General features: G+C 37.7%; 1 protein-coding gene across 3 annotated transcripts in view; it reads right to left on the reverse strand.

Annotated features, from left to right (window-relative positions):
• Window positions 1-25,824, reverse strand: part of CSMD3 (CUB and Sushi multiple domains 3) — a 1,478,779-nt gene that overhangs the window by 483,003 nt on the left and 969,952 nt on the right. For all 3 annotated transcript variants that reach the window (XM_086335396.1, XM_086335395.1, XM_086335397.1), the window contains 3 exons: window positions 18,848-18,986; window positions 9,264-9,451; window positions 4,298-4,486 (listed from right to left, as the gene is read on the reverse strand). In XM_086335396.1, coding sequence (XP_086191522.1) covers window positions 4,298-4,486; window positions 9,264-9,451; window positions 18,848-18,986 — 516 coding nt within the window. The remainder of the gene's footprint in view (window positions 1-4,297; window positions 4,487-9,263; window positions 9,452-18,847; window positions 18,987-25,824) is intronic.

Genomic DNA, 25,824 nt, shown 5'->3' on the forward strand with positions numbered 1-25,824 from the left:
TAACACCAGTGGTTACAATAGACCAGATAATTTTATCAGCATTAAAACTAAAGGAAACCTAGATACTACTGCTGCTAAGTCACTTCAGTCCTGTCCGACTCTGTGCGACCCATAGACAGCAGCCCACCAGGCTCCCCCGTCCCTGGGATTCTCCAGGCAAGAACACCGGAGTGCTTTATTGACTATGCCAAAGCCTTTGACTGTGTGGATCACAGTAAACTATGGAAAATTCTGAAAGAGATGGGAATACCAGACCACCTGACGTGCCTCTTGAGAAATTTGTATGCAGGTCAGGAAGCAACAGTTAGAATTGGACATGGAACAACAGACTGGTTCCAAATAGGAAAAGGAGTCCGTCAAAGCTGTATATAGTCACCCTGTTTATTTAACTTATATGCTGAGTACATCATGAGAAACACTGGGCTGGAAGAAACACAAGTTGGAGTCAAGATTACCGGGAAAAATATCAATAACCTCAGATATGCAGATGACACCACCCTTATGGCAGAAAATGAAGAGGAACTAAAAAACCTCTTGATGAAGGTGAAAGTGGAGAGTGAAAAAGTTGGCTTAAAGCTCAACATTCAGAAAACGAAGATCATGGCATCCAGTCCCATCACTTCATGGGAAGTAGACAGGGAAACAGTGTTAGACTTTATTTTTCTGGGCTCCCAAATCAGTGCAGATGGTGACTGCAGCCATGAAATTAAGACGCTTACTCTTTGGAAGGAAAGTTATGACCAAGATAGATAGCATATTCAAAAGCAGAGACAATACTTTGCCAACAAAGTTTCGTCTAGTCAAGGCTACGGTTTTTCCTGTGGTCGTGTATGGATGTGAGAGTTGGACTGTGAAAAAGGCTGAGCGCTGAAGAATTGATGCTTTTGAACTGTAGTGTTGAAGAAGACTCTTGAGAGTCCCTTGGACTGCAAGGAGATCCAACCAGTCCGTTCTGAAGGAGATCAGCCCTGGGATTTCTTTGGAAGGAATGATGCTAAAGCTGAAACTCCAGTACTTTGGCCACCTCATGTGAAGAGTTGACTCATTGGAAAAGACTCTGATGCTGGGAGGGATTGGGGGCAAGAGGAGAAGGGGACGACAGAGGATGAGATGGCTGGATGGCATCACTGACTCAATGGACATGAGTTGAGTGAACTCCGGGAGTTGGTGATGGACAGGGAGGCCTGGCGTGCTGCAATTCATGGGGTTGCAAAGAGTCGGACACGACTGAGTGACTGATCTGATCTGATCTGATGAAGAAACGATAAGAACTAATGTGTGCCAAAGTGAGGCAAGCTGTACCTTGAGTAACCAGGCAATCTATGTCAATGGAGGTTACACTCTTGGCTCAGGAGAATAAATTCTGTTTATTCACTATTCCTCCCTTTAAGGAATTTTAGATTAGTTGCCTCTGGGGAAGAAGTTTAAACTGAAGGAAAAGCATAATCAAATCAGTGTACAATATTATATGTAGTCGAGTTCAGTTAGAATGAATGAAAAATTAAGTAGCAGCTTCACACAAAGCTCAGACATTCAAAAAAGGGAATATAAAGTATGCCTTGTCCAGCTATGCTTCCTGTCCAGCTAGACTCCCCTGGTGGCTCACACAGTAAAGCATCTGCCTACGATGCAGGAGACCCGGGTTCAATCTCTGGGTTAGGAAGATCTCCTGGAGGAAGAACTGACAACCCACTCCAGTATTCTTGCCTGGAAAATCCCATGGATGGAGGAGCTTGGTAGGCTACAGTCTATAGGGTCACAAAGAGTCAGACATGACTGAGCGACTTCACTTTCACTTTCACTTTTCACAGCTATACTCAGAATGAGTTGGGGTTACAAAAGAGGAAGATAGATAAAGATGGAGATTTCATTGAGACATAAATGATCTTTCAAAAAAACAAAGAGGTAAGAATACTGGAAGGAGACAAAACTGGAAAGGATAGAGTCCACGTTATTAAGAATCATGAATTTCTTGATTAATAATTTGAACTTTTATCCCTAGGAAACAAAGTCATTAAATATTTTTGACATTGCGTATAACATGAAATAGAATGAAGGTTAGATTGAAGTAGTTGGATATTGAATTTAAGGTTGATTCCAGTTGCCTTGATGAGAGATGATAAGGGTCTATGTTGCTCCTAGGCAAACTAGACACATTCAATTTTATTATTAATAACACTTAAGCATGCTGGTATGCTGCTGCTGCTGCTGCTAAGTCACTTCAGTCATGTCCGACTCTGTACGACCCCATAGACAGCAGCCCACCAGGCTCCCCCGTCCCTGGGATTCTCCAGGCAAGAACACTGGAGTGGGTTGCCATTTCCTTCTCCAATGCAAGAAAGTGAAAAGTGAAAGTGAAGTCGCTCAGTCGTGTCTGACTCTTAGCGACCCCATGGACTGCAGCCTACCAGGCTCCCCCGTCTATGGGATTTGCCAGGCAAGAGTACTGGAGTGGGGTGCCATTGCATTCTCTGGCATGCTGGTATGCTGCTGCTGCTGCTGCTAAGTCGCTTCAGTCGTGTCCGAATCTGTGGGATTCCGTAGATGGCTGCCCACCAGGCTCCCCCGTCCCTGGGATTCTCCAGGCAAGAACACTGGAGTGGGTTGCCATTTCCTTCTCCAATGCATGAAAGTGAAAAGTGAAAGTGAAGTCGCTCAGTCATGCCCGACTCTTAGCGACCCCATGGACTGCAGCCTACCAGACTCCTCCATCCATGGGATTTTCCAGGCAAGAGTACTGGAGTGGGGTGCCACTGGCATGCTGGTATACTTGGACATTATTTTTTTTCTCCTGCTTCTTCTGATAATATCACCACCAAACCTTTCTGTCTTGGTGAATTACTCTATCATTTGTCTTCATAGGGACGGAGGGACACATGACCTGGAGAAAGCCAATCATAAAGGGCACTTTTCCATTACTACAATTTCTGGTAGAGGTATGGACTAATCAGAGACCTTTCCTCATATTTTTCTAATTAAAATAGAATGGTAGAACTCTCATTCTTCTCTAATTTTGGAAATGTGAGGTTATATGATTCCATTCTCCTGAGAGTGTATTCTCTACCTTTAGTCCCACATATAGAAAAAGCCTGGTTTCAACTAAAGAGAATGATGATAAGGAGAGAGAAAAGCCAAGGTGGAAATGGAAATATCCTTGAAAATGTCTGAATTCATGATTATCATTAGCAACAAGAAGTATGCCATGTGTGCCTTTTCTAATTTTGGCCTGTGTTAGTCGCTCAGTTGTGTCCCACTCTTTGTGACCCCATGGACTGTAGCCCTCTGTCCATGGAATTCGCCAGGCAACAACACTGGAGTGGGTTGCCATTCCCTTCTTCAGAGATTTTCTCTACCCAGGGATTGAACCTGAGTTTCCTGCATTGCGGGCAGGGTCTTTACAATATGAGCCACCAGGGAAGCCCTTTTCTAAGTTTGAAACTTCGAAAAACAAATTCTGCTTTCATTTTTAAAAATCAGTTAGAATTGGGTTTTTGTCACTTAAGCCACAAGAATGCTGACTATTACAAATTGTACTGCACCAAATATGGGGCAGATATGCTGAGGATTCTTTTAAACCTCGTTATAAAAACAAATTGACACAAAAATGATGGCACTGACAGTATTTGAAAACACTTATAAAATGGGAAATGTGATCTTCCACTTGGCAAAAGGATAAGAATATGTTATGAATAGTGTTATAAATGAGAATTAAAACCCACAACCAATGGATAGATTTACTTTGTGTGTGTGTTTTACGGGTACAAGTATTTCCCAATCTTAGGAAAGCAGCTTCTTTCATTGTATTTTCATACATGTTTTCTAAAAAATGAAGGATTGCTGACTTATTTTCCATAGAAATAAATAAGAGATAAGGACACTGGTGTATTATTTTCTATGGTCAGGAACTGGCCATCACAGGGAAGTCTGGTACATTGCTATAAAGCTGTGTAGCTAGGCAGGATTTGGACTATTACACATTGTCTTCCAGGCAGGAGGTAAATGCTCTAGCTCTTCATTGCATTCACCTGATACCAATTTGACATTTTCGATGCTATTTTTTCAAGGAGTGCAGGACACAATAGGCACCTAAAATGGTTACCTCAACACATTTTAAAAATACATATAACATCCTTAGGCATTGGGTAAGTTTGATTTATTATCAGTATTCATTCTTTTATGTCTTTATTAATGGTTTGATAACATAAAATTGGCAAAATTCAAGAAATCTCACATTTGACAAGATTATGTTGATTTATTTTTGGTTTATAAATTGGTTTATTTTCCATATTGAACCTACCATCACAGGTTGGAAGTGAATGACTCCACCAGTGGTTTTTCTCACACAGAAGGGGCTCTTCATGGCTCAGCCTGTATCCAGGATCACAACTAAACGAAACAGTAGATCCAATGGAGAAATCATGACCATAACGACGACCATGTACAGGTATGCCAGGATCCAAGCAAGAATAGGTGTTCACTGTAACACCTGGAAAACAAAGGGAATATGAAAAAGAGTAAGCTTGATGAGAATCAAATCACTGAAATACATTCTTATTCTTTTAAACAAACTCATTTCTTCAAAACAAACAACTGTTGGTGATAACTTTTACAGATAAATTAATGTGCTGATCAGTTCAGTAGCTCAGTAGTGTCTGACTCTTTGCGACCCCTGAAATGCAGCAGGCCAGGCTTACCTGTCCATTACCAACTCCTGGAGCTTGCTCAAACTCATATTCATCAAGTCGGTGATGCCAAAATCAGGTTACAAGGTACATAAAAACTTAATGAAAATGTATAATTGTCTATCAAATTTTGTATTATAAATTATGTATATGCTGCTAAGTCGCTTCAGTTGTGTCCGACTCTGTGCGACCCCATAGACAGCAGCCCACCAGGCTCCCCCGTCCCTGAGATTCTCCAGACAAGAACACTGGAGTGGGTTGCCATTTCCTTCTCCAATGCATCAAAGTGAAAAGTGAAAATGAAGTTGCTCGGTTGTGTTCGACTGTTAGTGACACCATGGACTGCAGCCCACCAGGATCCTCCATCCATGGGATTTTCCAGGCAAGAGTACTGGAGTGGGTTGCTATTGCCTCCTCCGAATTATGTGTATATATATATATATATATATATATATATATATATGTATAAATGTGTGTGTATATATATATGTAGTCCTATATATATATAGGACTTCCCTGGTGGCTCACATGGTAAAGCATCTGCCCACAATGCGGGAGACCTGGGTTCCATCCCTGGGTCAGGAAGATCCTCTGGAGAAGGAAATGGCAACCCGCTCCAGTACTCTTGCCTGGAAAAGCCCATGGACAGAGGACCGTAGTAGGCTACAGTCCATGGGGTCACAAACAGTCGGATACGACTGAGCGACTTCACTCCATATATTTATATATGTATGTATATATATACACACACACATTTATGGGTTTCCCTGGTTATTCAGCTGGTAAAGAATCCACCTGCAATGCAGGAGATCCTGGTTCTATTCCTGGGTCAGGAAGATCTCCTTGAGAAGGGATAGGCTACTCACTTCAATATTCTTGGGCTTCCCTGGTGGCTCAGATGGTAAAGAATCCGCCTGCAATGAGGGAGACCTGGGTTCAATCCCCGGGTTGGAAAGATTCCCTGGAGGAAGGCATGGCAACCCACTCCAATATTCTTGCCTGGAGAATCCCCATGGACAGAGGAGCCTGACGGGCTACAGTCCATGGGATTGCAAAGAGTCAGACATGATTGAGTGACTAAGCACAGCACAGCAGATGCATATACAATAATTATCATAGCAATAATTAATGTTTTCAGCTTGTTATATTCCATGTTTTTACAACTCTAAAATGTTTGCAAAATTTACCTCATTTAGTCATTAAAATAATCCTATGAAATTACTTCTATCATTAAAACTCCATTTAACTGCTTTAGGAGACTCTAAGTATGTCTCAGAGATTGGTATCTGTGTCAAAGGATTTGTTCTGTAGCCATTTATCATTGCCTTGCTTTATATGATATTTATGTAATCTAAGAAACATGATTATATCTAGATTTCAAGAAATACAACATAATACAGCTCCTTGGGATTGGGGATTGCACTAAAACAAAACAAAACAAAACAAAAAACAGAAAGTCTATTCTGTGTTGTTTTTATTATTTTAATGTGTTTTGTAAACTATAAATAACTTTTATGCTATTGGTGAAGTGTTTGTAATCTTCCTGTTTTGAGAGGAAGACAGATGAGTAAAAGTGCCCAAGAAAGGGAATAAAATCAAGTTCTGGAGTACAACCAGTGATGGCATTTCAAGAAATCCTTCCCATAAAAATTTGGTTCACTGGAGAAATCAAGTTTTCTCCTTTAATGTGTTCCATTAAAATAAAAATAGAAATTCACAAAATACCAAATATATTTTTAAAGTTTTAAGTAGTAAAATAAAAAATTTTTCTCTACTGATTTTGAGGCTTGTGAATGGTTCATTTAAAAAAGATAATTTGGATACCTTCAGCTTGAGAAACTTATTAACAAAGTGTCGACAGAAATAGTGTTTTATTTGTTTTCTTGGTAAGAAAGGGTTTGTGATGTTAGAGATTATCTCACAATACTAAACAAGTGAAAGTGTTAGTCACTCAGTCATGTCTGACTCTTTGCAACCCCATGGACTATAGCCCACCAGGCCCCTCTGTCCATGGGATTCTCCAGGCAAGGATATTGGAGTGGGTATCCATTCCCTTCTCCAGAGGATCTTCCTGACCTAGGGATCAAACCCAGGTCTCTGGCATTGCAGGTGAATTCTTTCCAGTGAGTCACCAGGGAAGCCCTTAAATTAGCCTTTTGGTTTACTAAATAAACCACAAGGCTAATTAGAATAAAAATGAAAGAAAATGAACTTTTGTAAACAAATTTAAATTCAGAGTCACTGTCTCCTGGGCAGATTTGACCAAAATCAGTATCTGTTGCGCCTCTCATCAGCCTCAGAATTACCTAGCCTCTACTCTGCCATTTAAGCACTAGCCCTCAGTAATAATTTGGACTATTTCACCAAAGGCCTTCAGGTGACAAACTTGCTGACTGTGAGAAAGACTCTGCTTTAGCCAAACTCAGAGTCAGGCTCACCCCTTGGCTGGGCTTCCCTGATAAACACAGTTGGTAAAGAATTTGCCTGCAATGGAGGAGACCCCAGTTCGACTCCTGGAAGATCCACTGGAGAAGGGATAGGCTAACCACTAGAGTCTTCTCGGGTTTCCTTTGTGGCTCAGCTGGTAAAGAATCTGCTTGCAGTTTGGGAGACCTGGGTTCGATCTCTGGGTTGGCAAGAGCCCCTGGAGAAGAGAAAGGTTACCCACTCCAGTATTCTGACCTAGAGAATTCCATGGACTGTATAGGCCATAGGGTTGCAGAGAGTCGGACCTGACTTTCACTTTCACCCCGGGCTCTGTCCTTGGTCCATTTAATTCAGTTTTAGCAAGAATCTGAACTAAATCTGTTGGTCAGTTTATAGAAAATCCTTACCCTTTTAATAACACTTTGCATGATGGTTTAACATAATTCTTAAAATAATTCTTAAAATAATCGTGTATGAGAACACGATTATGACCACCTACCTTGATTGAAATGGACTGAATAGGATGTATTTGGCATAGAATAGAACGCTGGACAAAAGTGAAAATGGTGTCTGCTAATGTTAGCACACTGATACAAATTAATTGCCAGTGAAAATTAATTTTGAAATAGACCTTTAAAAATGACTCTACTCTGACTCAGGCTTAACTAATAAATGTTAAAGATCGAAATTAAAATTCTTTAAATTCATTTTAATTCCCAAGTGTGTGTTAATCCTCTTATTACATTTTATAATAGTTCATAAAATATATTTCCATGCCACAAAGCTCTAAGTAAAGGGAAGTTAATATAATTAAATGATATTGTAGATAAGGTTGAAAACAAAAAGAAAATAATAAATAAACATTCATAGTTAAAAAAAAACCTCACGGGTCTATCCAGATTTACTGAAGACAGACACCTAACATGGAATATACAGTTACAAATTTAAATGCTGGAATTTTTTTTCTGAGGGGCGAGGGGGCATAGGAGACTTGAATACAAAAATAAGAGATACAATATCTATCTGAAACTGATATAAAGATATCTTGCAGTAATCTTAAATGTATTGTTAGATACAATCACCACAACTGTTTTTCATGGGAAGATATATGGCAACATATTTCCAGATTAAAATGTGTGAATACATGAATTTATATGTATGTGTGCAACTGTGCATCATATGCGATACATCCACACGTCTAAATATGTTAGATGTTTATAAATAAAACAGAGATTTGTATATATATATATCAGAATCAATTTAAAAAATCAGACATATTTTAGATTTTTTAAACAAAACTGTAGTATTCTAAGTGAAATTATTGTAAACTGATTCCAGCACTGTAAATTAGCTGCTGCAGCTGCTATGTCGCTTCAGTCGTGTCCAACTCTGTGCGACCACATAGATGGCAGCCCGCCAGGCTCCCCTGTCCCTGGGATTCTCCAGGCAAGAACACTGGAGTGGGTTGCCATGCTCTTCTCCAGTGCATGAAAGTGAAAAGTGAAAGCGAGGCCGCTCAGTCGTGTCTGACTCGCAGCGACCCCAGGGACTGCAGCCTACCAGGCTCCTCTGTCCATGGGATTTGCCAGGCAAGAGTACTGGAGTGGGGTGCCATTGCCTTCTCCGACTGTAAATTAGAGCTTGTTTTAATATATAGCCCTTGGCTAGTTATGTTAGCCATAGTTGCATATACATGAGTATATATTTTACTTTATAATATTAATATAATTTTCAATACTTCATACAAAATAACAAAATTAAATATTTTAAATGGAAATGTATGCAATGAGTGTGAGGAAAATATAGAAGTATGACTGAGTTTATGAAGTGAATGCTAGAAGAATTTGTCAATGTTCATATACATCTTAGACTGACATTTCCACTTATTGTTGGTTTTTCAGAACTGCACAAATAATGATTGTATGAACTCACTTTTAAGATTTTTTAGTTAATACTTTTTACATTTCCTTAGTATTTCCTTTCATAATAATATTACATAGATATTGCTGGAAAAAACCTATTATGGAATTTACTGAAACACACACCTTATAACCCATTAGCATTCTCATAGGTTCTCTTAATGATACAAGACAATACCAAAAGCATGGAAAACAGAATAAAAAAATTAAAAAAATAAATGTTGGCATCACTTACTTTCATAATGAATCTTGAAACCATTATTAGAACGACTATTGTCTGTTGTAAATAGAAGGTATATAAAATTACTGCTGCTAAATAGAAACTGGGGCACCTGTGTGCCATTGTAAGATCCAAGCAAGGGTGACAGAAGATTTGGCCCATCGTGAACTTCCAGAACATCGTAATTCAATTCAGTCTGAAATCTAAGATTAAGAGAGAGATGTGAAAATATATTTATTAGGAAAAAGCACTTTAGGCTGCTATTTAAATTACTATTTATAATTTTTACTAATTTTATATATAATTTTCTTTAGCTTTGCTAATATCTTATACATCATTTTAGGATCCATAATTTAAGAATACCAAAGTTATAAGCTCTTATTCCTGTGGACAATTTTCATGTAAATAGTATGTATATATACTTATTGTTCACAAGAAAGATTTATTCAAACGTTACAGACTGTCTTGAATAAATAAATGGTCTTGTCGTTAACCAAACATGTTTTATGGAGTAGTCCTTTTTTTTTTTTTTTGCTTTCTTCATTTCTATGGAAAACTACATGACTATATAAAATTTACCCTCAATCAGATCATCATAATTTCATCTTTAGTATATGTATATATATTTCAAATCTGACCTCTGCTTCATACTGACCTCTTCTTCATATCTCTGTTTTGTTTTTTGACAAATCTGTTTGGCCATTAAATTTTTGTATAGTTTTTATTTAGATTTTTGGCTGTTCTTCCTGATTTTACTTTCAATTTTTTAAAAGATATAATTTATTATAATCTGTAGCCAAAACAGAGCTTATTTTAACATGCATAACACATTATTAATAAAATAAAATTTTGAATTCCTTCTTGCATGTCAGGATTATTCCACATTTTGAATCTGGATCAGAAATCTTAGTTATGGGGAAAAAAAGCCTTTATGTGGAATCATGAACAACTGAGCATCTGACTCCCTTGCCATGATGATCCTACAGCCTAGGACATTCTTTTCTGCCTTCACCCAGGTTTTCCTATACATATTTCAGTTTTCAGCTTAGATATGTCCACAGCAAGCCCTTCTCTGACCTCACAGTGTACCTTAGTTTCTTTACCATATTGTCACAATTTATTGTGCTTTTGTGATACTAATCCTAGTTGCTTACTTGTTGACAGCTGTCTCCTTTAAGAGATTATAAACTCCATGAGGTCAGACAGTTTCTGTTTTTTTTGTTGATGTTCTGAATATAGCAAACCCTCAGTAAATATTTATTAGGCAAATGAAAGAATGAATGTATTTTAAAGGAAAAAAAATATTTTCTCTGGAACTGTTATCAATTTTATTTAAAAAAGTCAATATATTTAGATACTTCAGTATTAACCATTCATTTTCACTCTTTTAAAATATACCTTCCAACACATTTTGGCAACTAGTTATATTCACTATGTTTTTAAAAGAATTGTCAGTTGAAATGTCCACCAATTTTCAGATAATCACTTTATAATCAACAGTTATCATTAATAGATAATCACTCCATCATACCTAACAATAGTGAAAACAAAGTGTAGAATTTAATGCTGTTTGACAAATACAAATGAAATATTTTTAGATTTGTACTACTGGTACATACTATTAAAAAAGTTTTAGTAAAACTAATGGATTTCATAAGTTTATCTTACTTCTCACTTTGCAACCTGGGATATATTGTATTTTTGTCTAATAAAAATAGTTTTTCCAATAATATGATTTAGAGTAGTAAATGTATAGAAACACATTATGTCCTTTAAATAAATGATCAGGCAATTATGCACTGCAAATCTATTATTTGGTTATTTTGTAGTCAGTCTACTCTAGTACTGAAATTGGACTTTCACTTTGATAGCAAGTCAGCTGATAACAACCAAATTAAAGTGCACAGAAAAGTGAGGGATTACTTTGATTTAAAGCATAAAGAGACTTAATTCTTAATAGAATAGCAACATTAAATGCTGTGATCAGAGAGTATTATTCAGTAGGAGTGAATGTCTAAAAAGAAAATCACCATAGATTTGCCACAAGAAACTATAAAAATAAATTATAATAACAGAGAAAATGAAAAAGAGTTACACAATAATTTGAATTTCTTTTATTTTGTATTTTAGGATGGTTATATATAAATTTCACATGAATTGCCTTGATCTACTGTATATTAGTTTATGACATTAAATTTATTGTTTATCATAAAAAATCTTATGGAGCCACGAGATGATATTAAAATGAAATTTAATCTCATTTTAGTCAATTTTCAGTATCTTTTAAAATATTCTTTGTGTTATCCAAAATCTTTCTGACCACAGTGAAATAGTTCTCATTTTAAAATTTGCACTCAGGTAGACTGATACTGATGGCTTGTGGTCAAGGAGTTAAGGACAGGAAGGTGAACAGAAATAAAAGTTTAAGATTATTAACAGTAAAGTTAATTGACTTAAGAGCTACCAAATATTAAGAAATGAGAGAAGAAAGAAAACAAAATTCCTCTGCAAATCTCAGAATAAGATCTAACTGTTGGCTATTTTAGGAAGAACTGTACAAAAAATATCTTCACAACCCAGATATTCACGATGATGTGATCACTCACCTAGAGCCAGACATCCTGGAATGTGAAGTCCAGTGGGCCTTAGGAAGCATCACTATAAACAAAGCTAGTAGAGATGATGGAATTCTGATTGAGCTATTTCAAATCCTTAAAGATGATGCTGTGAAAATGCTGCACTCAGTATGTCAACAAATTTGGAAAACTCAGCAGTGGTCACAGGATTGGAAAAGATCAGTTTTCATTCCAATCCCAAAGACAGGCATTGCCAAAGAATGCTCAAACTACTGCACAACTGCACTCATCTCACATGCTAGTAAAGTACTGCTCAAAATTCTCCAAGCCAGGCTTCACCAATACGTGAATCGTGAACTTCCAGCTGTTCAAACTGGTTTTAAAAAGGCAGAAGGACCAGAGATCAAATTGCCAATATCCGCGGGATCATGGAAAAAGGAAGAGAGTTCCAGAAAAATATCTATTTCTGCTTTATTTACTATGCCAAAGCCTTTGACTGTGTGGATCACAATAAACTGTAGGAAATTCTGAAAGAGATGGGAATATCAGACTACCTGATCTGCCTCTTGAGAAACTTATATGCAGGTCAGGAAACAGTTAGAACCGGACATGGAACAATAGACTGGTTCCAAATAGGAAAAGGAGTATGCCAAGGCTGTATATTGTCACCCTGCTTATTTAATTTATATGCAGAGTACATCATGAAAAATGCTGGGCTGGAAGAAGCACAAGCTGGAATCAAGATTGCTGGGAGAAATATCAATAACCTCAGATATGCAGATGACACCAACCTTATGGCAGAAAGTGAAGAAGAGCTAAAGAGCCTCTTGATGAAAATGCAAAGGGAGAGTGAAAAAATTGGCTTAAAGCTCAACATTCAGAAAACGAAGATCATGGCATCTGGTTTCATCACTTCATGGCAAACAGAAGGGGAAACAATGGAAACAGTGGTTGACTATTTTTGGGGGCTCCAAAATCACTGCAGATGGTGACTGCAGCCATGAAATTAAAAGACGCTTACTCCTTGGAAGGAAAGTTATGACCAACCTAGATAGCATATTAAAAAGCAGAGATATTCCTTTGCCAACAAAGGTCCGTCTAGTCAAGGCTATGGTTTTTCCAGTCGTCATGTATGGATGTGAGAGTTGGACTATAAAGAAAGCCGAGTGCCAAAGAATTGACACTTTTGGACTGTGGTGTTGGAGAAGATTCTTGAGAGTCCTTTGGACTGCAAGGAGATCCAACCAGTCCATTCTAAAGGAGATCAGTCCTGGGTGTTCACTGAAAGGACTGATGTTGAAGCTGAAACTCCAATATGTTGGCCACCTGATGTGAAGAGCTGACTCATTTGAAAAGACCCTGATGCTGGGAAAGGAGAAGAAGGGGTCGACAGAGGAGAAGATGGTTGGATGGCATCACCGACTCAATGGAGATGAGTTTGGGTAACTTTGGGAGTTGGTTTTGAACAGGGGTGCCTGGCATGCTGTGGTTCATGGGGTCGCAAAGAGTCAGACACAACTGAGTGACTGAACTGAACTGAACTGATGTTAGGAAAGGATAAACAGTTAAAACTTATATGTCCATTAGTGGTTTTGTTATTTTGTTTTGCATCTGATGTGTATATGTGTGCTAAGTCACTTTATGGACTCTGCAGCCTATGGACTGTAGTCTATGGAGTGTAGCCTACCAGGTTCCTCTGTCCATGGGACTCTCGAGGCAAGAATACTGGAGTGGGCTGCCATATCATCCTTCAAGTGATCTTTTGAGCCAGGGATTGCACTCACGTCTCCTACATAGGCAGGTGGGTTCTTTACTGCTGAGCCATCAGGGGAAGGCCTTGCATTTGACAGGAAAGTGTAATTCTTAAGATATTACTGATTTAGGCAATCTCAAGAGGCCAACTAATGGCTAATATATTTGTAATGTTTTCAGTATTTGTTTTTCTGTAGACTAATTCTAATCACTCACAACATTTGAGAATATGTGAGTGTGTATTAGTCACTCAGTCATGTCTGACTCTTTCTGACCTCATGGACTGTAGCTCACCAGACTCCTCTGTCCATGGGGTTCTCTAGGCAAGAATACTGAAGTGGATTGCCATTCCCTTCTCCAGAGGATCTTTCCAACCCAGGGATCAAACCCTGGTCTCTGAAGTCATCTGAATATATTATCTGAATTTTTAAATATCATTTTCTGCCAAATTACTTCATGCTATTCATGAGTAGTAGAAAGCAAATGGTGTTACTCTGTAATAAATGCAATCCATCATTTGGAAACAAATTCTATAAAAAGATATTCTCAGGATGAGAAGGACTATTAAAGAATTAACAATCAGTGTCCTTACAAGAGTTCAGCTGAAAATCAGAAATGAATTCATTTTTTTAACAACATAATTCTTGGTGGATAGTTCAAAGATGATATCTTGTTTCTCAGAAAAATCTTAAGGGGGAAATTAAGCACTGAAATACTATAAGGTCCCTAAACAAGGAAGTGATAGATGTACACATTTCTGATTTCAAAGTGACTATTTTATGTTATTACCTAACAGATAAAATCCTCATTTATTTTTAACTTGATGAAGATTGATGCTCGTTGTTTTGCTACACAGCTACTTCTGACCATGTAGCAGAAGTTTAAAAATGTTAATTACTTTAAAGAAGACAGTTTCTGATAGAAAGCAAATGGAGTATGGACAACCCTAAAACAGGTCATACACATGCTTTAAGAATCTTTAGGAAAAACAAAAGAAATGGAAGTTTAAAAAATAATTTTCCCTTCAAATAGCTCAAACTCAAGAACCCAATGGGGGTGGGTGGGTGTTTGTTTGCGTATGTGTATGTGTGTTTGCACACGTGCACATGTACATGTGTGAAGGGCAGATAGAGGATTCAAACCCCCAAACATGTTTGTTCATAACACTTAAAATAATGTGGGACTTTATTTATTTTAGTTACATAAAGTTTGATTCAAAAAAAATATACTGATATAGCTGAGCCTTGTCTATTCTAAAATAGTGAAAACACCATCAATAAATACACAAAGTGGTCTAACTCTTGATTCTTCCAGTGTTTGGGCTAATTAACATGGAATTGTTAAAAAAAAAAAAGAAGATTGCCATCAAGGAGGTGAAGGAGCTGGGGGGCAGGGGTTGTAATTTACTTGAGTGGGTAGTTGAGGGATTAAGAAAACAGGCATAACTGACAAGACCTGTTCAGTGATACCCATGGGAGAAGTCAAAAATCTTTGTATTCTGGAAATCGTTTCTCAACCTAGGCTTGTTGTTCTGATTCAATGTACAGAACTGTTTTTTGTTGCTGTGCACAAACCCTAGGAGTGAAAATCACTTTTTAATTTGATTCTCTTGCTTCTAGTCTAACTTAAAAAATTGTGTCTCAGGAAAAAGGTAAGAGGATAAGAAAGTGGCAGAGTAACAATAACTAAGTAAACTATATTTATCAAAATTAAATTAGGTGTCTCTAGCATTGCATCTTATAAAAATGACTGGAAAGATTTTTTTCTTTTTCAAAGGAAGGTTTTGGGCTGACCTGACTTAGAACATAGCCTGTAGGTGCATATTAATTTTGAGAATTCTGAAGGCATCTAAACAAGATAGCAAAGAAGCCCATGCAACAACATGTTTGAAGAGATAAGACAGACATATTAAGAACTCTGGACAGAGAAAATAGTGCCTTCAAATAAAAGTCCAAAATCATAAGTTATGTGTGTGGTGCTCTCATTTACAACCATTGCTTTGCAATCTAACTGCTTTTCAGGTAGGCTGTGCTAGATAGCCTACATAAGGCTGAAGGATATTACACATGTGTGCTCATCAGTCGCTAAGTCATGTCTAACTCTTTGCAACCCTGTGGACCGTAGCCTGCCAGGCTCCTTTGTCCATGGGATTTTCCAGGCAAGGATACCGGAGTGGGTTGCCATCTCCTCCTCAGGAGATCTTCCCGATCAGTGATTGAACCCATATCTCCGACAATGGCAGGCAGATTCTTTATCACTGAGCCACATGGGAAGCCCTGAAAGATATCAGGGGTTACTTTAGTGGAATTTAGTGACTATTATTAGCAAACTGGGAAATGCTTTTTCATACAATAATGCACTCTTTGTTAAAAACACTTAATTTTCTTATGATATTGTTTTATGCTTATGTAATTCTTCTATATTGAATATTTATATATATATATATTTTATTTTAATTTAAAAGTTGGCTACAATCTGAGTCATCTGGGAGGTGGAGAAGGGGTGAATTCTTCTTATAAGAACACTGATCTTTGATTTAGGGGGAAAAATCTTAATCTGCATGTTTAGAAAGAAAGGCAAAAATTCATCCCCATCATCCCACCCATCGCCAAGTTGGGAGCTCAGAGAAACAAACACACTTAAATTGCTCTGCTTAAGTTAACAGATATTTTGAGATTTACCCTGCTATATAGTGGAGGGAGCAACTAGGGAGTGAGGGAAATGAGGGGTGAAGATCCTGATGGGGAAAATACTAGATAGACATGGAGAAGGGTCTAGGCTAAGGGGAGGAAACTAGAGAGAGAGAGATGCAATCATTCCCACGATGGAATTTACCAGGAAAATTTTAGAACAGTGAGGGTTTATTTAATGTTAAATTATTCTGGATTGTCCAATAATCCTATTTGGTTATCCCTTGTACTAAAGTTTTCTTTCTTTTTATTGTGTGAATGAAGGCAAGTGATCCAAATAAAGACCAGAGTAAGGAGTTTAAAGGACAGCAGCTTCAGTATCTCAAAAGTGAGATGACTCTGAGAGCAGGGATTCAGAGTCATAAGTGAACAAAAGCATCTCCAGGAAAGCTCTGAGGATGTAAAAAGGGCCTAGACTTCCCTTTGTATCTGAGATGGTGCTCAACTCTTCATTAGATATTGAAAGATGATGATTAGTGAGAATTATTAATATATGGGTGAAAATATTATGAACTATGAAAATATAAGATGTTTCAATCACCTTAGCATCATAACTCCTGATATAAAATAATGTTCAGTCCAAAACAGGAAATACTAAAATCATGTGTTTAAACCTATAATATACGCAATTTTTAAAAGTGTGAGATCAATTATGACAGAGTGACAACTATGCTAATATTTCAGGTGTGATGCTCTAAATTTAACAAATTAAAAATACATTATAAGTCTCTGTCATATTGGCATAAATTTTTTTAAAAATTATTTAATGATATGATCAATAATATGTTATATGGTATACTCCAAACCAAGTAAAATTTTGTGTAATAAAGTAAAGTTGGTTAATTTGGATCACACATTCATGGGGCACTGTTATTTCACAATGATTTGATTCTGAATAAATAAGGTGCTTTTCAAGCTTTTTAAAAATTACTATGGCAAGAAGCTATGTCAACTACTGAACAAATGACATGGTTTTAATATCATAACAAAAACTCTTCATGTTATTCTAAATGAAATCACTTTTTAATATGTAAGTCATTATTATGGGCTGAATTCTGACCCCTAAAACTTAAATGTTGAAATCCTAACCCCTTAATACCTCTGACTGTGAATGTATTTGGAGAAAGGTCCTTTAATTAGGTAATTAAGGTAAAATGAGATTATATGGGGGACCTTCCCTGGTGGCTCAGATGGTGAAGAATCTGCCTTCAATGCAGAAGACGGGGGTTTGATCCCTGGGTGGGGAAGATCCCCTGGAGACCCACTCCAGTATTCTTTCCTGGAGAAGTCCATGGACACAGAAGCCTGCCAGGCTACAGTCCATGTGGCCGCAAAGAGTCAGACATGACTGAGTGACTAGACTAACTGAAATATGACTTCTGTCTTTATAAAAAGAAATGATTAGGAAACAGATACACACAGATGGAAGACCACATGGAGACACAGGAAGGCATACACAGGCATCTATTAGCTAAAGACTAAAGCCTTACAGGACAACCCTGTTGACACCTTTATCTCAGACTTCTAGCCTTTAGAACTATGAGGAAAGACATTTCTGTTACTTAAGCCACTTAATCTGTTATATTTTGTTATGGCAGCCCAAGGAAATTAATACAGTCATAATAAAATTGTGTAGGTCATAGTAAGGGAGAGTGACCTCATATGAAATGTTTAGTATTGTACATCTTTCAAAATAGAATGTTTTCCTCTCAAATTTTTACACTAGCCTGAATAGGTTAATTTTAATGAAGGTACTCTTTAATTAGGAAAAGATCATGCTATATTTGTAAAATTCACTCGTCAGAGCACAATTCTGACAAATATATATATTTACTATAAGGCTTACAGGGGTTCCTTCTCTTTCCTTTTTTTTTTTTTTTTTTTTTGGTAAATAAAAGGTTGGAAGATGAGAGGGGTGAAAATATAAATGAAAAATTAAATAGATACTTCTATTTGGATTTGGGAATAGTGATTGAATCACAGACATGAAGATTCATTGTTTAAAACTTTTAATAGACAATATTATAATCTTATAGGATATAAATTATTCAATCAATAATACTAATTATCCTGGGTGGGAGTGGACACTTTACTGACAAATCATTAATTCACATGGATTTGACACAGCCATTTTTCTGAAGGCCCTGTAAGTGTAGGTATATGGGTAATGTATGTAAGCAGATGCCTCAGGCTACAATATGGTAACAATTCAAATGTATTTACAGCATCTTTACCTTTGACAATCTAGCAGAACAGAATCCACAGGCCCTTCAAAATATAGGGCAACTAAACATTAAGTTAAAGGTTATAGATTCATATCTCAGTGGTGTGTGTGTGTGTATTATATATATGAATAAAAAATCCATCTTATATATCTCATTAGTACTGATAGAGCATTAAGCAAATGGGAAATTAACTTCAGGACAGACTGAAGGCTAAAAGGGGAAAACATTCTGAAACACTAAAGGCACAGCAACTGACTAGTGCAGCAAAATTAATCATGAATTTGGTAAGTAAAAGAGAATGTCAACTATTCTTTTAGATAATCTGTTTTTTAAAGTAGAAAAGTATTTTTAGAAACCTTTCAAATGTAATTTTGATAGAGTGTCCTGGTTCAGCTTCAATCACCCATTCACAATTCAGAGAGTCTTTATAGTATCCGGGCCATCCTGGTGACAGAATCAATCCACTGGGAGCTGAAAAATGGCCACCACATGGAGCTGAAAAATAAAATCAGAGAACAGGTAAAAGCAGAATTTTAGAGAATAAGCTGCAGAAAATATTTTTAGCATTAATTATATTTTTTAAAATTAATCTGTGTATGTATACTGGAGAAGAAAATGGCAACCCACTCCAGTATTCTTGCCTAGAGAATCCTGTGGATGGAGAAGCCTGGAGGGCTGATGTCCATAGGGTCACACAGAGGCAGACACAACTGAAGCGACTTAGTGTGCATGCGTGTATGTATATAATATATGCTATTTTAAAATGTTTTGAAAGTAAAACATCTAGTCATTCTATCATTGAATGATTATTATCCCTAAAAAAACACAAAAACAAAAACAACAAACTTTACTTGTTGAAATAAGGTTTAGTTACACACTCAGCATGTCAGATGAACTCAAATCTCCCAATTATATCCCTTAAATATGCTCTTGTGTCTCCACCATTTTCCCCATTTTAAAATCTTGGAAAAAAACATGTTGTTGGTTTTAGTTTCTCTCTTTCATTTTCTGATTTATGTATCAAATACTGTTAATTCACACAGAAAACTAGCCAATCTGATCACATGGACCACAGCCTTGTCTAACTCAATGAAACTAAGCCCTGCCATGTGGAGCCAAGACGGGAGGGTCATGGTGGAGATGTCAGTAGAATGTGGTCCACTGGAGAAGTGAATGGCAAACCACTTCAGTATTCTTGCCTTGAGAACCCCATGAACAGTATGAAAAGTCAAAATGATAGGATACTGAAAGAGGAACTCCCCAGGTCGGTAGGTGCCCAATATGCTACTGGAGATCAGTGGAGAAATAACTCCAGAAAGAATGAAGGGATGGAGCCAAAGCAGAAACAATAACCAGCTGTGGATGTGACTGGTGATAGAAGCAAGGTCTGATGCTGTAAAGAGCAATATTGCATAGGAACCTGGAATGTTAGGTCCATGAATCAAGGCAAATTGGAAGTGGTCAAACAGGAGATGGCAAGAGTGAACATCAACATTCCAGGAATAAACAAACTAAAATGGACTAGAATGGGTAAATTTAACTCAGATGACCATTATATCTACTACTGTGGGCAGGAATCCCTTAGAAGAAATGGAGTAGCCATCATGGTCAACCAAAGAGTCCAAAATGCAGTACTTGCATGCAATTTCAAAAACGACAGAATGATGTCTGTTCATTTCCAAGGCAAACCATTCAATATCATGGTAATCCAAGCCTATGCCCCAACCAGTAACACTGAAAAAGCTGAAGTTGAATGGTTCTATGAAGACCTACAAGACCTTTTAGAACTAACACCCAAAAAAGATGTCCTTTTCATTATAGGGGACTGGAATGCAAAAGTAGGAAGTCAAGAAACACCTGGAGTAAGGCAAATTTGGCCTTGGAGTACGGAATGAAGCAGGGCAAAGGCTAATAGAGTTTTGCCAATAGTATGCACTGGTCACAGCAAACACCCTCTTCCAACAACACAAGAGAAGACTCTACACATGGACATCACCAGATGATTTTGGTCAACACCGAAATCAGATTATATTGATATATTATAACATAATATAATCAATATAATATATTGATTATATTCTTTACAGCCAAAGATGGAGAAGCTCTATATAATCATTAAAATCAAGACCAGGAGCTGACTGTGGCTCAGATCATGAATTCCTTATTGCCAAATTTCTTCAGAAATTGAAGAAAGTGGGGAAAACCACTAGACCATTCAGGTATGAACTAAATAAAATCCCTAATAATTATACAGTGGAAGTGGGAAATAGATTTAAGGGACTAGATCTGATAGACTGCCTGATGAATTATGGAATGAGGTTCATGACACTGTACAGGAGACATGGATCAAGACCATCCCTACAGAAAAGAAATGCAAAGAAGCAAAATGGCTATCTGAGGAGGCCTTACAAATAGCTGTGAAAAGAAGAGAAGCAAAAAGCAAAGGAGAAAAGGAAAGATATAAGTATCTGAATGCAGAGATTCAAAGAATACCAAGGAGAGATAAGAAAGCCTTCCTCAGTGATCAATGGAAAGAAATAGAGGGAAACAACAGAATGGGAAAGACTAGAGATTTCTTCAAGAAAATTAGAGATACCAAGGGAATATTTCATGCAAAGATAGGCTCGATAAAGGACAAAAATGGTATGGACCTAACAGAAGCAGAGGATATTAAGAAGAGGTGGCAAGAATACACAGAAAACTGTACAAAAAACAGCTTCATGACCCAGATAATCACCATGGTGTGATCACTAACCTAGAGCCAGACATCCTGGAATGTGAAGTCAAGTGGGCCTTAGGAAGCATCACTACAAACAAAGCTAGTGGAGGTGATGGAATTCCAAAGCCAAAGTGAAGTGGTTCAGTCCTGTCCGACTCTTTGCGACCCCATGGACTGTAGCCTACCAGGCTCCTCTATCCATGGGATTTTCCAGGCAATAGTACTGGAGTGGATTGCCATTTCCTTCTCCAGATAGAATTCCAGTTGAGCTAATTCAAATCCTGAAAGATGATGCTGTGAAAGTGCTGCACTCAATATGCCAGCAAATTTGGAAAACTCAGCAGTGGCCACAGGACTGGAAAAGGTCAGTTTTCATTCCAATCCCAAAGAAAGGCAATGCCAAAGAATGCTCAAACTACTGCACAATTGCACCCATCTCACACGCTAGTAAAGTAATGCTCAAAATTCGCCAAGCCAGGCTTCAGCAATACATGAACCGTGAACTTCCAGGTGTGCAAGCTGGTTTTAGAAAAGGCAGAGGAACCAGAGACCAAATTGCCAACATCCTCTGGGTCATCGAAAAAGCAAGAGAGTTCCAGAAAAACACCTATTTCTGCTTTATTGACTATGCCAAAGCCTTTGTGTGGATCACAGTAAACAGTGGAAAATTCTGAAAGAGATGGGAATACCAGACCACCTGACTTGCCTCTTGAGAAATCTGTATGCAGGTCAGAAAGCAACAGTTAGAACTGGACATGGAACAATAGACTGGTTCCAAATAGGAAAAGGAGTACATCAAGGCTGTATATTGTCACCCTTTATTTAACTTATATGCTGAGTACATCATCAGAAATGCTGGGCTGGAGGAAGCACAAGTAGAATCAAGATTGCTCAGAGAAATATCAATAACCTCAGATATGCAGATGACACCACCCTTATGGCAGAAAGTGTAGAGGAACTAAAAAGCCTCTTGTGAAGGTGAAAGAGGAGAGTGAAAAAGTTGGCTTAAAACTCAACATTCAGAAAATGAAGATCATGGCATCTGGTCCCATCACTTCATGGGAAATAGATAGGGGAACAGTGGAAACAGTGTCAGACTTTATTCTTTTGGGCTCCAAAATCACTGCAGATGGTGAGTGCAGCCATGAAATTAAAAGATGCTTATTCCTTGGAAGGAAAGTTATGACCAACCTAGATAGCATATTCAAAAGCAGATACATTACTTTGCCAACAAAGGTCCGTCTAGTCAAGGCTGTGGTTTTTCCAGTGGTCATGTATGGATATGAGAGTTGGACTGTGAAGAAAGCTGAGCACCGAAGAATTGATGCTTTTGAACCGTGGTGTTGGAGAAGACTCTTGAGAGTCTCTTGGACTGCAAGGAGATCCAACCAGTCCATTCTGAAGGACATCAGTCCTGGGTGTTCTTTGAAAGGAATGATGCTAAAGCTGAAACTCCAGCACTTTGGCCACCTCATGTGAAGAGTTCACTCAGAAAAGACTCTGATGCTGAGAGGGATTGGGGGCAGGAGGAAAAGAGTATGACAGAGGATGAGATGGCTGGATGGCATCACTGACTCGATGGACGTGAGTCTGAGTGAACTCTGAGAGTTGGTGATGGACAGGGAGGCCTGGCATGCTGCGATTCATGGGGTCTCAAAGAGTCAGACACGACTGAACGACTGAACTGAACTGAACTGAGCATAAAAATGCTGGTTTCTTTCTTATATCAGTTTTGTAGGTAAGAATTAATTCATCAAACATATGACTTGATGAGAAACACAGACCTACGTAGTGAAAAGGGAAAATTCAAATTCCAAGTTAGTAACTACTTCCATGATAGATGTACTGGATTAATTTTCTAAGAAAGACATTTGTGTAAGCATATCTATTCTCCTTAAAATAAGTTTAGTGAAGACAGAAATGAATGGTTAGGGGGATAAAACAAAGTAACTCAATTTTAATGTAAATCTGAGATTCTAACCACACAATTTTAAGTGCTTCCCTGATATTAATTTATTTATTATTTCTGTATTTATTTATTCTGAACAAACATTTAGCTTTTGCTATATATAAGATACTATGCTAGGTGGTACAATTTTTAAAAATTTTTTGACATTATATTTCATTTCATGAAACACAAAGTTTATACAAGGAAGACATTCATAGCTAACATGTAGAATAAATGCATGTTTGAGCTAGATAGGCTAGAAATGTGGGGAAAAGACAGGTAAAATCTCAAGGGCATTAGAAAAGAGTTCTTGTAGGATATTTTGTCAGAGGTGAGTTCTATTAAGAAAGGAAAAAAATGAATAGAATATGAGGGTTATGGAGGGAAGACAGAAAGTCCAGAGAAAGGAAGTGAGAAATACTGAAAACAAGCAGAACCCTGGAGGGCCTTCTCAGGTACATGTATCCCATTTCTTGTTTTTAGAAAATACAAACAAAACAAACAAACAAACAAACAAAAGCTTCAGCCTCTAGACCTTCCCTGAGTTCCAAAGAGCAGATTTAAAATTTATTGTTCAGGGAAGTTAGGGGATGCAGAAACAGTATATCTTTTAGAGTTCCTCTACAAGAACTAAAGTCCTTCGTAGGAGGAGGACAGTAACTTCAGGCTGAACACAAGATTCCTGAAAGACCACTCTGTTACCTCACCACCAACCAATCAGAAGAAAGTCACTGACCCTACATCCCTCACTCCAAATTCTATATCTAGAAACCCTTCTCTGGGACTTCTCTGGCGGCACAATGAATAAGAATATGCCTGCCAATGCAGGGTCCACGGGTTCAATCCCTGGTCCTAGAAGATTCCACATGCTTCATGCAGAGCAACTAAACCCATGTGCCACAACCACGTGTGCCTAGAGCCTGTGTTCCACAACAAGAGAAGCTACCGCAATGAGAAGAAGCCCTTGTACCACAACAAACAGTATCCCCCACTTTCTACAACTAGAGAAAACCCATGAAAAGCAACAAAACTCAGAACAGCCAAAAAATAATTAATTAAAAATAGAACAAAAAAACAACAACAAAAAACTCTTCTCTGAAAACCACCAGGAAGCTGAGGTCTTCTGAGCATGAGCTAACCATTCTCCTTGCTTGGCCCAAGCAGTAAACCTTTCTCTGTTCCAAACTGCAATATTTTGGCTTATTTAGCATCCCTGTGCATAGGGCACATGAAATTAGGGTCAATACTTCTATGTGAGGAAGTCTAGTAGGTCTTTGTTTCTGTAGCTTATAGTTAGTGAGGAAAAGACCTTTTGGTTTCATGTGGTGGTTACTGCTTTTGAAGACTTTCAAAGCTTTTTAGACATCTACAGGTGTCATTTTGTTGTTGCTGTTTAGTCTCTAAGTTGTGTCAGTCTGCCAGGCTCCTCTGTTTATGGGATTTCCCAGGTGAGAATACTGGAGTGGGTTGCCATTGCCTTCTCCAGGGGTTCTTCCTGATGCAGGGATGGAACCCATGCCTCCTGCACTGGCAGGCAGATTATTTACAGTTGAGCCACCAAGGAAGCCCAGACATCCAGACATGAATTTATATTAAAAACGTATTAAAATGCAGATTTAGTAATTACAACGTAGGAACCAGAAATCTGCATTGTTAACAAAACCCTCACTCTATTCTAATCCCTCAGGTCATTTTACAACTCTTGGCTCACAGACCATGGTGACAAAATTTAAGAGAATATGGCTAATCTGTAGCTCCAATATTCTCCTGGATAAACAGTTTCCTGGCATAAAAAGGTAATTTCCATCTATTTGAAATGAGAAATACACATTACTGCCTCTAATCCCCCTCCCCACTTTAAACAATGAAAGCAAAGCATAAACGATAAAGTAGACAAAATTCATTTATCCTGTTTCATTTTCTAAGGCCTGAAGAAAGTCTGTTATAAATAATTCTTGCTGGAGTACTGACTCATTTCTGTGTTGCTTTAAGTAGAATGGGCAAATTCAAGATACCCAGTATGCTTTAAGATATAAAAGAGTCAGAAATGTTTCAGACTGTATTCAGATAAAAGTCTTTTGAAGAAAAATGCTACAGAATCTTGGTGTTCTTTCATTTTAGAAATGACAGGTGCTCAGAAGGGGATTAAGGACCTGAAGAAGAATTAGGTTTTGATCTCAGGGATTATAAACAAGGAGGGTTCCATTTCCTTCCTTTTTTTTTTTTTTTTTTAAACTTTCTTCATAGTGCATTGTTGATTCAGTGGACATAAGTTTGACCAAACTCCAGGAAATAGTGAAGGACAGGGAAGCCTGACATGCTGCAGTTCATGGGGTCTCAAAGAGCTGGCCATGACTGAATGACTGAACAAGAACAACAACAACAAATAAACCACCTGTTCTATCTAACCTCAGCATACTGGATGATGCTTCAAGGAAAATTATGGGAAACAGTTGCATCTCTTATATTCTTGAGAAAGCCAGAAATATAGATATTAAAGTGCCAGGAATGCAGAGAAGCAATCCTAGTTCTGAACCTCTTTTCATTTCTATAACAACTCCTACTCTTCTCTTGCATAGCTCTATAGAAATTAGGTGCAAACTCCTAAAGATTGCTATTAAATTAGTTTTCCCAATGGTAGTCCTCTAGGAATTTAATAGTACCTT

Source organism: Bos grunniens, chromosome 14, assembly GCF_055505025.1.
Source record: "Bos grunniens cultivar Pamir isolate PY7600 chromosome 14, Bosgru_T2T1.0, whole genome shotgun sequence".
NCBI classification, from domain to species: Eukaryota; Metazoa; Chordata; class Mammalia; order Artiodactyla; family Bovidae; genus Bos; species Bos grunniens.